Source organism: Myxocyprinus asiaticus, chromosome 5 (assembly GCF_019703515.2).
Source record: "Myxocyprinus asiaticus isolate MX2 ecotype Aquarium Trade chromosome 5, UBuf_Myxa_2, whole genome shotgun sequence".
In the NCBI taxonomy this organism is placed as follows: domain Eukaryota; kingdom Metazoa; phylum Chordata; class Actinopteri; order Cypriniformes; family Catostomidae; genus Myxocyprinus; species Myxocyprinus asiaticus.
Window position 1 is genome coordinate 53917301 of NC_059348.1, and position 13469 is coordinate 53930769.

At 40.3% G+C, this 13469-nt stretch overlaps 1 protein-coding gene across 12 annotated transcripts in view; it reads left to right on the forward strand.

Moving 5' to 3' along the window:
- LOC127441439 (epidermal growth factor receptor substrate 15-like 1) overlaps positions 1–13469 on the forward strand; it is a 67122-nt gene that overhangs the window by 1910 nt on the left and 51743 nt on the right. For 11 of the 12 annotated variants that reach the window (XR_007897307.1, XM_051698876.1, XM_051698872.1 and 8 more), the window contains exons 3-17: positions 194–283; positions 378–425; positions 522–623; positions 2331–2396; positions 2536–2661; positions 3714–3773; positions 5757–6032; positions 7199–7359; positions 8108–8264; positions 8413–8475; positions 8595–8680; positions 9249–9321; positions 12095–12256; positions 12366–12563; positions 12704–12853. Coding sequence is in view for 11 of the 12 variants with exons in the window: in XM_051698876.1 (XP_051554836.1) it covers positions 194–283; positions 378–425; positions 522–623; positions 2331–2396; positions 2536–2661; positions 3714–3773; positions 5757–6032; positions 7199–7359; positions 8108–8264; positions 8413–8475; positions 8595–8680; positions 9249–9321; positions 12095–12256; positions 12366–12563; positions 12704–12853 (1818 nt within the window). In the remaining variant the exon portion in view is untranslated. Of the gene's footprint in view, positions 1–165; positions 284–377; positions 426–521; positions 624–2330; positions 2397–2535; positions 2662–3713; positions 3774–5756; positions 6033–7198; positions 7360–8107; positions 8265–8412; positions 8476–8594; positions 8681–9248; positions 9322–12094; positions 12257–12365; positions 12564–12703; positions 12854–13469 lie in introns of all 12 variants that reach the window. The other variant, XM_051698873.1, reaches the window with a different exon arrangement.

Sequence of the window (13469 nt, forward strand, 5' to 3'; positions counted from 1 at the left end):
TTATACATATATATAAAGAGAGAGGGAGAGAAAAATGTGGTTTGAAATCAGGCATAAAAACACCATAATGTCCTGCAGAAAAGATGTTGAGTTCCTTGAGAACTGAAACTGGGAAAAAAATAATAAACAAAAAATAGTCCTGAAATGATGTGCTTCCTAAATCAGTGTAGTGAGACCACTGCTGATCATACAGGTGGATCCAGGAAACACAGGGAAGGTGGGCGCTACAGAGGCCGCTCAGTTCCTAAAGAGATCAGGGCTTTCAGACAGCACTCTGGGGCAGGTAAGAGAAAATTATGACATCGGTGAGAGAGAGAGGGTCTTAATTTTATTTTGTGTTACTAGTATAAGCTGATTTTTTGTCTTTCTCTTCGCAGATCTGGGATCTGTCAGATCCAGAGCGAAAAGGTTACTTGGATAAACGGGTAGCTATCCAAAATGATCTTTGACTTGTCATGTTGATATATTTTCATGTCAGTATGAAGTGTAGTTTATGATGTTGTATTCGGGGTTGTGTTAAGGGTTTCTTTGCTGCCCTGAGGCTGGTGGCATCCGCCCAAGGTGGCAGCGACGTCAGTGTGAACAGTTTAAACCCGAGCGTCTCTGCACCCATCCTGAAAATTGTAAGTATCGACACTTTGGATTAGAGGTCGACCGATAGTGGATTTTGCCGATACCAATAACTAAGGTGGTGCAAAAGGCAGAAAACCAATTAACCTACCGATAGTTTTTAAAAATTGATTTATATCGACTTACTATGAAAGGCACAGTTATTAAAGCTCCCAAAAGCAGTATATTGTGCAACCAAAATCCCAGTAATAACCAGAAAAATTAAGATTTGGTGTATAACTATAAACAAGCCCGGGGATCGTCGGTGATGTTCGATTGGGTTCAGGTCCGGGCTCTGGCTGGGTCACTCAAGGACATTCACAGAGTTGTCCCTTAAGCCACTCTTGTGTTGTTTTGGCTGTGTGCTTAGGGTCATAGTCCTGTTGGAAGGTGAACCTTTGGCCCAGTCTGAGGTCCTGAGCGCTCTGGATCAGGTTTTCATGAAGGATATCTCTGTATTTTGCTGCATTCAGCTTTCCTTCAACCCTGACCAGTCCCCCAGTTCCTGTCGCTGAAAAACACTCCCACAGCGTGATGCTACCACCACCGTGCTTCACCGTTGGGATGGTATTGCGCAGCTGATGAGTGGTGCCTGATTTCCTCCAGACATGACGCTTGGAATTGAGGCCAAACAGTTCAATCTTCATTTCATCAGACAGAGAATCTTGTTTCTCACAGTCTGAGAGTCCTTTAGGTGCTTATTTATGTGTCTTGCACTGAGGAGAGGCTTCCGTCTGGCCACTCTGCCATAAAGCCCAGATCGGTGGAGTGTTGCAGTGATGGCTCTCCTTCTGCAAGTTTCTCCCATCTCCACACATGATCTCTGGAGCTCAAACAGAGTGACCGTCGGGTTCTTGGTCACCTCTCTTACCAAGGCCCTTCTCCGATTGCTCAGTTTGGCTGGGCGGCCAGCTCTAGGAAGAGTCCTGGTTGTTCCAAACTTCTTCCATATAAGAATGATGGAGGCCACTGTGCTCTTGGGAACCTTCAATGCAGCCTAAATATTTTTATAGCCTTCCCCAGATCTGTGCCTCAACACAATCCTGTCTGAGCTCTGCAGGCAGTTCCTTTGACCTCATGACTTGGTTTTTGCTCTGATATGCATTTTCAGCTGTTGAGACCTTATATAGACAGGTGTGTGTCTTTCCAAATCATGTCCAATCAATTGAATTTGCCACAGGTGGACTCCAATCAAAGTGTAGAAACATCTCAAAGATGATCCAGAGAAATGGGATGCACCTGAGCTAAATTTCAAGTGTCATAGCAAAGGGTCTGAATACTTATGTCAATGTGATATTTCAGTTTTTTCTATTTAATACATTTGCGAAGTTATCAATAATCTGGTTTTCGTTTTGTCATTATGGGGTATGGCGTGTATATTTATGTGAAAAATATATAGCATTTTAGCATAAGGATTTTTGCTGATAACCGATAGTTCCAAAAAGTAACTATCGGTGTCGATTAATCTGTAAAACCAATATATCGGTCTTCCTCTACTTTGGATGTCTAAAATGAGAATTCAAGCATCCACACATTTCAGTCTAGTAGATTTAGATGAATAACTTGAAAGATAGGCATGTCTGAACTAATTAAATGGGGCAACGCTGATGTTCACACAACCACAGTTAATCGTTTGTTCGAGTTGCTTTGGATAAAAGTATCTTCTAAATCAATACATGTAAATGCAATGTAAACATACGTGACAATGTGTGTTTTTCTAGAGAGACACTGTCAGTCCGTCCCTGAAAATCTCAACTTCTTCTGGTGATTCCAGCTGGACATTGAAGGTACACAATTATTGACTGTATTTAAAGCCATTCATAGTGAGTTGTTTGATGGAAAACTCATTTGAAGAGTGTCTAATTCTCTCACCATCTTTCATTTATTCTTTCTTCCTATTCTTCCTATTGTATTATTCTTTGCTAGCTGGACGATAAAGCAAAGTATGATGGGATATTTGAGAGTCTGTCTCCAGTTGGTGGGCTGCTGTCAGGTGATAAAGTGAAGCCGGTCCTCATAAACTCTAACCTGCCTCTTGATGTGCTCGGAAAGGTGAAGATATGCTTTGCGTTATAGTTTCGTATTGACATTTAGTTAGTAAAACCTCACAAGATCATGTGCGGTTATTACAACAGAATGTATTATGACATTTCTATATTTAAAGGGATAGTTCACCCTAAAAATGACAATTCTGTCATTATTTACTCACCCTCATGTTGTTCCAAACCTGAAATGATGTTCTCTCCTCCATGGAACTTAAAAGGAGATGTTAGGCAAATTGAAACTTTTTGACAGCCAGAAAGTGTCACAATGCAAGATCTGTTGTTTAATAATTTAAAACCTAGCAAACCTGTTTTTGTAAAATGTTTTGCTTGAAACGTCTAAGTTTAAAGGAATATTTCGGGTTCAATACAAGTTAAGCTCAGTCGACATATGTGGCATAATGTTGATTACCACTAAAATACATTTTTGTTTTAAAAAATCTAGGTTACAGTGAGGCACTTACAATGGAAGTCTATGGGGCCAGTCAGTAAACGAGAAAATGCTCACGGTTTCAAAAATATAGACACAAGACATAAACACTATAAGTGCTAATGTGATTTTAGTGTGATAAAATCACTTATTAATCTCTTCTGTGTAGTTTTATCCAATTTTACATCTTTGTTGCCATGACAACGTAATGCCGCAAACCCTAAAATGACAATATTAACAACTTTTACAGTTCGAACAATGCGCAAGTTTCAACTGAAGTATTAATGCAAGTGCTTTTATAGAATTATCAGCTTCACATTTCCACCTTTTAACCCTCCAAAAATTGGCCCCATTCACTTCCGTTGTAAGAGCCTCACTGTAACCTCGATTTTTGGACAAGTTCAAATAATATTTTGGCAATCAACGTTATGCTGCAAATGTCGTCGATTGAACTTGCATTGAACCCGGAATATTAATTTGATATAAATGCCATTTGCTTTTTGGTATTCTATTATTTAATGCAATGACATTCAGACATTTTTAAGTATGATTTATGAGTTTGAATACTTCTTAGGGATACTGTAAATGTTCTTTCACAAAAAACACACCACATTTCTTGTCTCTGTTTGTAGATTTGGGATGTCAGTGACATTGACAAAGATGGGCACTTGGATAAAGATGAGTTTGCAGTGGTAAATCAAGTGATGTTTTGAATGAAATGGCACCACATGTGCTTTTATGCTGAATTGTGTAAAGCAGATTGTAATGCTTAAAGAGGAAAGGAGGAAGCTGGGACCGGCTTGACACACATAGACATTTAATAACACTTTTCAGCATCCAAAGAAACAAAAACACGCACTGCTTTTCAGCCAGCTGCGTCAACTCCTAAAGACATTCAGACACGCGGACAAGCTTTGTACATTTCTCTCTCTCCTCTGCTGCTGTCTCCTCTTCTTAAATACTCCCGCCACCCCTTGCTGGAACGTGAGGCCGGTGTGGCGCGCAGGTGGAAGTCATTTACCACTTATCTTCCCGGCCTCGCTCTGCCCAGATGCCACTCGGCTCCGCCTTGCTCACCTCACATATTTATCTCAGATTCATATTATTCTCATTTCCCAATATGTAAAATCTTACAAAGTACACAAAAGATTCAGAGCGTGCGGATATTAACAGTCAGTACGTTAATATGCACTTTAAAGGTTAGATTTCAGACTAAAACAATAAATTGTCATGTAAAAACTTTAGTACAATTGAAATCACATCAGTCCGATTTTTTGCCAAGATAATGAGATTGTAGCTTGGCTTCGTTCAAACTACAAAACTTGATATAGGTATTAAGCCCAAAATATACTTCGGTTAGCATCTGCGTAAAGCCAAACGTTCAGCCTTTCAAAATATACTTAATTTGACTGTGTAGAAGACACCGGACTATGTCTCTTCACGAGTTTAGACCCATAAAGATGTCTTTATATTCCTTTAGACTCTAATATACAAATGCAGATATCTCCTGACCTCCTCACGCACGCGTCCTTGACGTGCACATCCACTGTTGTTGTTTCCACATTCGTCTCCTGTTGTTTAATGGCAATTATATCTTCTTCTAGCACTTCTTCAGCTGTGAATGTCGCCACCATGTGGACCCAATAATTAGTGCAAATATTTCCAGGCGCATGTGTGCACTGAGCGTTCAGAGAACGCAAGGTTAGAAAAATCGGGCCACATGCGTTCAGCGCTCGAGCACTTTGCTGATGACGAAATTTGCGTCACGCTTCCTGTATGCAGATGCTTAGTGTTCACGTCTGACCGATGTTTACTGTGGGCTTTACACTAACTGAAGAGCCACACGTGTCGCTTATTCTACATCATATTGTTTTTATGTGAATAAATAAAGGTACATTACTAGTTGCAAAATTATTTGTACTTCAGACCTTTGTTTTGTTTCACAAGAAGAATTTGCTTCAAACCACGTGACCCACATTTTGTTTTCGACCATTGAATATGGGTAAAATTTTACCGTTTTCGCATGGAACCACATTGAGAGCCCCATATCTCTGGGATTGAATCATATAGGGGCTTAAAAATGAAGATACAAAAAGTAAAGTTTGTTCTGAACCAGCATCTAAAAGTATATTTAGATGTCTTTAATACTTCTGGAGTTATTGGCACTCAAACTTTGGAAAAACAACACAAAAAAAGTGTTTTTTCCCATTTTTTGACTCTCACCATTGGCATATAATGCAACAAGTGGTGCTGAATTCAACTGATTTTAGTAATAGACCTAACTATCTCTGTGTAAAAATAAAATAATGACATTGCCACCTTTCTAAGGTTGTTGTTTTTTTTTTTACCTGTAGTTTTGTTCCAAAATTACATGCGTAAATTGTCATTTTGAGCCCCCTTTACAAAATAATGGATTGTGAATATTGATCCATGGCATTTATGTTTATTTTTCTTCATTAAACTTTCAGCCAGGGATTTGACATGGAATAACCCATTGAAAAGTAATATTCGCAAACAGTTTGAGATGTTGCTTTCTCGTATAAGTAGTCAGAAGCTGTTCTTGACATTGAAAATAATTACAGTGATGCAAATGCATCCAAATGCACTGACTTGCTTTAAAAAGACGTTGATGTCAATGACTGATGATATTTATAAAATCTGTATACAATTCGCAGGCAATGCACCTCGTTTATGCAGCCAGAGAGAATGAACCTGTACCATCCACCCTCCCCTTATCTCTCATCCCTCCATCCAAACGGAAGAAGATTCCAGGCGCTCTTCCGGGATCAGTTCCTGTTCTTCCCTCCAGTCCCTTCCTGCTGAAAGAGAACCTGCAGCCCACGCCGTCACTCACCAAGAGTCCACTGAGCAGCAGCACGAATCTCTCTCCATCAAACTCATTCAAAATCTCCACCCCGGCACCAACACTCAAGTCGCAAACACACACACAGGTGCATAGCATAGCAGACACGGTTGAGTAACATACAGAGTTTAGTGATAACCTGTAAAGCCTGATTTAACCAGTCTAACTGCATTCTTCTAAGTAGTTAGTGGCTTCTTTATTGTTGTCTTTACACATCACATAATAAAGGCAAAAGGTAGTAACTATACATTTATAGTTTACTATATCTGAGAAATTGGGCCTCTTAGCCCAGGGGTTTTCAAACTGGAGTCGAAAAGGAGAGACGAGTCGAAATTAATTTTTGTGGTAATCAATATTATGCCACAAATGCTGTAAATTAAACTTAACTTGTATTGTTCTCGGAATATTCCTTCAAGTCAGATTTTGTGTAAAAATGTTGTATATTTTGTCAATCTGATTAAATAATGAGTACCGGTAAATGTTAAAAATCATTGTTGATATTTTTCCAGTTCATTTGTCTCACTGAAATAGGAAGGTCAAGTCAAATGCATTGCATTGTGGGAAACAGGATTCTACACAGTGTGCTATGTTAAATATATTGCACATTATGGCAAACGTAGAGGGTCATCTGGATATTCCATACATACATAACATTTGCACACTTATACGGTATACATAGTGCATTCTGCAGAAATACTACTAGTATTGATACACAATATATCGGCACTATATCGGTTATCGGCCGATATTAGTGATTTTTGATTTGTCAAAAATGGATAATTATCACCAGATATTGAACATTTAATTGTGGACTTTTCATACTGAATGTTATAATATTGTGATGCCTAAATTAGAGGTAGACCGATATATCGGTGTTACCGATTAATCGGTTCTGATAGTTGCTTTTTGGAAGTATTGGTTATTGGTTAAAAAATAAATGCCGATAGTTGACAATATGTATATTTTTGACCTTTTCCACCACCTTAGTTATCAGCATCAGCAAAATCTACTATCAGTCGACCTTTAGCCTAAATTTACTTAGCATACAAAACTATCTAGTTGTTTTGATGTCTTTGCATTCAAGCCTGTATCGATTTATAATATCGACCATTTATTGGTTATTGGCCATAACATGAAAATAATTATTGGCTTATCTGTATTTGTTGGGAGTTAATATCAGTGCAACCCTCAGTACTTATCGTATTGTATTCTTGCATATTATTCCCAACATCCCTCTGTATTTCTGTTTCACAGACCTCCTCTGAGCACTGGGTGGTTCCAGCAGAAGATAGAGACCAGTATGAGGAGCTCTTTGACCTGGCTGACTCGGATTTTGATGGTCTGGTTGGAGGAGGAGAAGTTAAAGACATCTTCTTTAACTCTGGACTTCCTCAGAGCGTCCTTGCACACATATGGTGAGACACCAACTGTTTCAGTGGACACTTGTGGTGGCGTAGTGACTCGCCTCAATCTGGGTGGCAGAGGACGAATCTCAGTTGCCTCCGTGTCTGAGACCGTCAATCCGTGCATCTTATCACGTGGCTTGTTGAGCGCGTTCCCACGGAGACGTAGTGCGTGTGGAGGCTTCACGCTTTTCTCCGCGGCATCCACGCACAACTCACCACACGCCAGACCAAGAGCGAGAACCACATTATAGCGACCACGAGGAGGTTACCCCATGTGACTCTACCCTCCCTAGCAACCGGGCCAGTTTGGTTGCTTAGGAGACCTGGCTGGAGTCACTCAGCACACCCTGGATTCGAACTCGCAACTCTAGGGGTGGTAGTCAGCGTCAATACTCACTGAGCTACCGAGGCCCCACAGCAACTCAGTCTTTATTATTACTATATTGCCCATTTAAGAAAACTATGAAATAACACAAATGCAAGAATGGGAATTTTGTAGTGGTTAAAATTTTTTACATATTAAACGTAACATAAATTGCATGCACTCGTATTTCAAACGTGAATGTTGAAGATGCTCTGCTTTTGTTTTTAAATGTAATTTGCTAACAAGTTGCTAAATAAGAACTACAACCTACACAATAATGTTGTTTACATGCTTGACCAATCAGACAACCAGTTTAGTCCTTGTGTCGCTACTTGTTAGCCCCAGCTGAGACTAGTTATATTAACTCATCACATTACCTGTTGTTATCTGCAGGTCCCTAGCGGATACTAAGAGTAATGGGAAACTAACCAAAGAGCAGTTCTGTCTGGCCATGCATTTTATTCAGGAGAGAGTTAAAGGAGTGGACCCACCTAAGTGTCTGACCCCTGACATGATACCACCTTCAGAGAGAGGAGCCGCCAACACCTCTGTGAGTGGACAACACACACACACGCTTAGATACTTAAATGAAGTTTTTTGAACTGCTTGTCTATATTGTCAAGTTTTTCTGTTTTCTGTCCTTTTACCATGTCCTATTTCTCTTTCTGTCTTCTCCTCCGTCCTCTCATCTGCTACAGTATCTCTCTGCATTCACACCACCAGTTGGGACTGAATTGACCCTGTTCACCACTCTGAGCAGGGTACGGTTGTTTTTCATGCAATGTAAACGCCACCTGGTGTTCATGGAGAAGTGCTGCATAATATATGCATGTAAGACCACAGGGGATACTATCTGATACATAACATGGCATTTGTGCAGGACACCAGCAGTTCTGTTGGGATGGTTGAGCTGACGGGACTCAAAGATCTTGATGACATCAGCCAGGAAATCTCACAACTGCAGAGGTGATAGAGACAGATAGAATTCATGTAGCTTTGGGTTTTTTTTTTATCCCCTTTTCTCCCAATTTGGAATGCCCAATTCCCACTACTTAGTAGGTCCTCGTGGTGGCACGGTTACTCACCTCAATCCGGGTGGTGGAGGACAAGTCTCAGTTGCCTCCGCTTCTGAGACTGTCAATCCGTGCATCTTATCACGTGACTCGTTGTGCGTGACACCGCGGAGACTCACAGCATGTGGAGACTCATGCTACTCTCCACGATCCACGCACAACTTGCCACACGCCCTATTGAGAGCGAGAACCACTAATCGTGACCACGAGGAGGTCACCCCATGTGACTCTACCCTCCCTAGCAACCGGGCCAATTTGGTTGCTTAGGAGACCTGGCTGGAGTCACTCAGCACGCCCTGGATTCGAACTCGTAACTCCAGGGGTGATAGTCAGCATCAATACTCGCTGAGCTACCCAGGCCCCATCATGTAGCTTTGTTTAAGGATTTTATACATTACAATACCATGTGCTACTTCTATCTCATTTACTCTTTTTATTTTAATTGGTGCATTGCTACATAGTGAGAAACGCACTTTAGAGGCAGAAGTCAGGCAGAAAGAAGAATCCCTGAGACAGAGGAACAATGAAGTCCAGGTGAGACTGGAGGTCTCCATTCATATTATTGTTGTTTGTACATATTTTTTTCATTATTACCCTTATGTTGGTCCAAACCCATATGACTTTGTTTCTTCTGTGGAACACAAAAGGAGAGTTTTTGAACAATAGCTGCTCTTTTCCATGAAATAAGTGCCGTCAAGCTCCAAAAATGGCAACAATTAAAGGAATATTCTGGGTTCAGGACAAGTTAAGCTCAGTCAACAGCATTTGTGGCATAATGTTGATTACCACAAAAATTTGTTTTGACTCGTTTTCTTTTTCTAGCCAATTTTACAATTTCGTTGCCATGATGATGTAATGCCAACAAGCCCTAAAACGACTGTAAAAACCCTTTAAAAATGGGCCCCAATCATTTCCATTGTAAGTGCCTCACTGTAACACTGTAACCAATAATAATATTCAATAACAAAATATATAATTCAATAATTATTCACTGTCATAATAAAATTCAACTGGGTTAAAAAGTGAGCGAACTTGTGGTTTTGAACACATACCTGTATATGTAGGTAAATAAGGCTTTTAAATTGGTGCACATATTTTTAATTAGATTTTCACTTCATGCATTAAACATTTTGAATCTACTTGGCAACAATGGCTGTTTGGTGGAAATGATGGTTCCTCTGATTAATAATAATAATAATAATAATAATAATACAAATTCAAATCAAATACATACAGTTGTGCTCAAAAGTTTGCATACCCTGGCAGTTTTGGCATTGATTTTGAAAATATGACTGATCATGCAAAAAAACTGTCTTTTATTTAAGGATAGTGATCATATGAAGCCATTTATTATCACATAGTTGTTTGGCTCCTTTTTAAATCATAATGATAACAGAAATCACCCAAATGGCCCTGATCAAAAGTTTACATACCCTTGAATGTTTGGCCTTGTTACAGACACACAAGGTGACACACACAGGTTTAAATGGCATTAAAGGTTAATTTCCCACACCTGTGTCTTTTTAAATTGCAATTAGTGTCTGTGTATAAATAGTCAATGAGTTTGTTAGCTCTCACGTGGATGCACTGAGCAGGCTAGATACTGAGCCATGGGGAGCAGAAAAGAACTGTCAAAAGACCTGCGTAACAAGGTAATGGAACTTTATAAAGATGGAAAAGGATATAAAAAGATATCCAAAGCCTTGAAAATGCCAGTTAGTACTGTTCAATCACTTATTAAGAAGTGGGAAATTCGGGGATCTCTTGATACCAAGCCAAAGTCAGGTAGACCAAGAAAGATTTCAGCCACAACTGCCAGAAGAATTGTTCGGGACACAAAGAAAAACCCACAGGTAACCTCAGGAGAAATACAGGCTGCTCTGGAAAAAGACGGTGTGGTTGTTTCAAGGAGCACAATACGACAATACTTGAACAAAATTGAGCTGCTTGGTCGAGTTGCCAGAAAGAAGCCTTTACTGCGCCAACGCCACAAAAAAGCCGGTTACAGTATGCCCGACAACACCTTGACACGCCTCGCAGCTTCTGGCACACTGTAATTTGGAGTGATGAGACCAAAATAGAGCTTTATGGTCACAACCATAAGCGCTATGTTTGGAGAGGGGTCAACAAGGCCTATAGTGAAAAGAATACCATCCCCACTGTGGAGCATGGTGGTGCTCACTGATGTTTTGGGGGTGTGTGAGCTCTAAAGGCACGAGGAATCTTGTGAAAATTGATGGCAAGATGAATGTAGCATGTTGTCAGAAAATACTGGCAGACGATTTGCATTCTTCTGCACGAAAGCTGTGCATGGGACGCTTTTGGACTTTCCAGCATGACAATGACCCTAAGCACAAGGCCAAGTTGACCCTCCAGTGGTTACAGCAGAAAAAGGTGAAGGTTCTGGAGTGGCCATCACAGTCTCCTGACCTTAATATCATCGAGCCACTCTGGGGAGATCTCAAACGTGCGGTTCATGCAAGACGACCAAAGACTTTGCATGACCTGGAGGCATTTTGCCAAGACGAATGGGCAGCTATACCACCTGCAAGAATTTGGGGCCTCATAGACAACTATTACAAAAGACTGCACGCTGTCATTGATGCTAAAGGGGGCAATACACAGTATTAAGAACTAAGGGTATGCAGACTTTTGAACAGGGGTCATTTCATTTTTTTGTTTGTTGCCATGTTTTGTTTTATGATTGTGCCATTCTGTTATAACCTACAGTTGAATATGAATCCCATAAGAAATAAAAGAAATGTGTTTTGCCTGCTCACTCATGTTTTCTTTAAAAATGGTACATATATTACCAATTCTCCAAGGGTATGCAAACTTTTGAGCACAACTGTACATATTGAGATATATACAGAATATTGCCAATAGTCTGAAAAATATAGAGAGTTTTGTAACCATGTCTCTCAGCCCTAGTGAGGAAGTGAAACATACAGTACTGTACTGTGGCGTCCGGTTAAAGAACACGCATTTATTTCTATTCAAACCAAAATCCAAACTCTGAATTTAATTGCGTGAAGCACCGTAGTCCACTGAAGGTGAAAAAGAAACTAACAGAGTTTTGTCTATATGCTTAACATGAAGAATTGTAGTATATGACCCAGATATGAGTATAATATATCAGGTCCCTGCTGATTCTCACCTCTGGTTTCGGGCATGCTGCACTTGTCGCAGTATCTAAACAAAGTTCTTGTGCATTATGGGTGCACTAGGTTTGAACACTGATTTTTTGGGTGAACTATCCCCTAACCTACCCTGAACTCCAGAATTGTCTTGTGATGTTTCTGTACAGGAGGTGCAGAGAGACATTGAGCATGAAAACATTGGACTTCAAGAGCTGGAGCACCAGAAACGAGATGCTCAGGATCGGCTAAGTGAGATGGAGCAACAGAGAGCCAAACTGGAGAGCACGCTGGATGAGACCAAGAGCAAGTGGCAGGAGGAGAGCGTCAAGGTGAGAAGAACCATGATTTGCATTTATTGAACCCATCTCATCTGGGGTAGAAGATGGATGATGTAACGAAGATGCTTCAGTTTTCTCAATATGTGTGTTTTGTGTGTAGATCACATCTCTACAGACTCAGATCTTGTCTCGGGAGTCAGATATGCAGACTCAGGAGAAGGAGTTGAGCAGAACGAAGACCGACCTCTATTGTATGGAACAAGAGGAGAAACAGTTGGAGGAGAGTCTCGGTGCAGGCAAAGCCAAACTAGAGAGCATCCTTAAACTGCTCAAAACATCACAGGATGTGATGGACCAGGTCATCATTGCTTAATAAAGTCATTTTATAATGAATAATACATTTGAATGAAAATTGTAAATATATTGTCATCTTTGTGAAAGCGGCTGCAGTAGATGCTTGTGGAGTGATGTTTTGGTTGTGATCTTTGATTCCTGCAGACGCGCAGTGAGCTGAGGGAGATACAGGAGAGACAACAGGAACTCAATAAAACCATCGAGCGCTACAGCAGAGCTCTCAATGACAGCACGACCAGTCTGGCAGAGTTGGACCAACTCATCGCTGAGGAGAGCTCAAGCGCAGATGCAATGGTGAGGATTTATGCTGATGTTTTAAAATTGTCTTGATTATTAGGCTTGGGAATCGAGAGCTGGTTAATTTTTTACATTTTTAGATTGGAACTCAATGATTTCTATGAAGTATTTGCACCGTACTACTACTTGCGCCCAGTGGAATCTACAGCACCACGGCAAAAGAAATGTTTTATCTGTGTTGAAGATGCAGTCTGAATTGAATGTGATGAGATCGTAAGACTGGGCGCCACTACAAAAAAAAACAAACAAACAATAACTATCTTTCTGTTGCGAGAAAGATAATATCTTTCCATTGATTTGTGCGGTGATGTCAGCGTAAATAAAACATGTTTGATGTACAATTGTTTGGCAAATTCGACAAGCTGTAACCCTACTATCTGCTTGTCATTTGCCATCGATCTTCGAGCTATCAACTCGCCTGTGTATTCTAGTGCCTCTGTTTTCCTGTGAGCGCTCAACGCTGCCTCTCCAGGGAGGAGACTGTTTCGCAGCTCTCAATATTGCATTGCTTGGTTTTAATCACACTTATGTATTTATTTATAAATCGTACGATGCATATGATATTGAATCGAGAGCATTGTATCGTACAATACAATATGACACTATTTTTTTA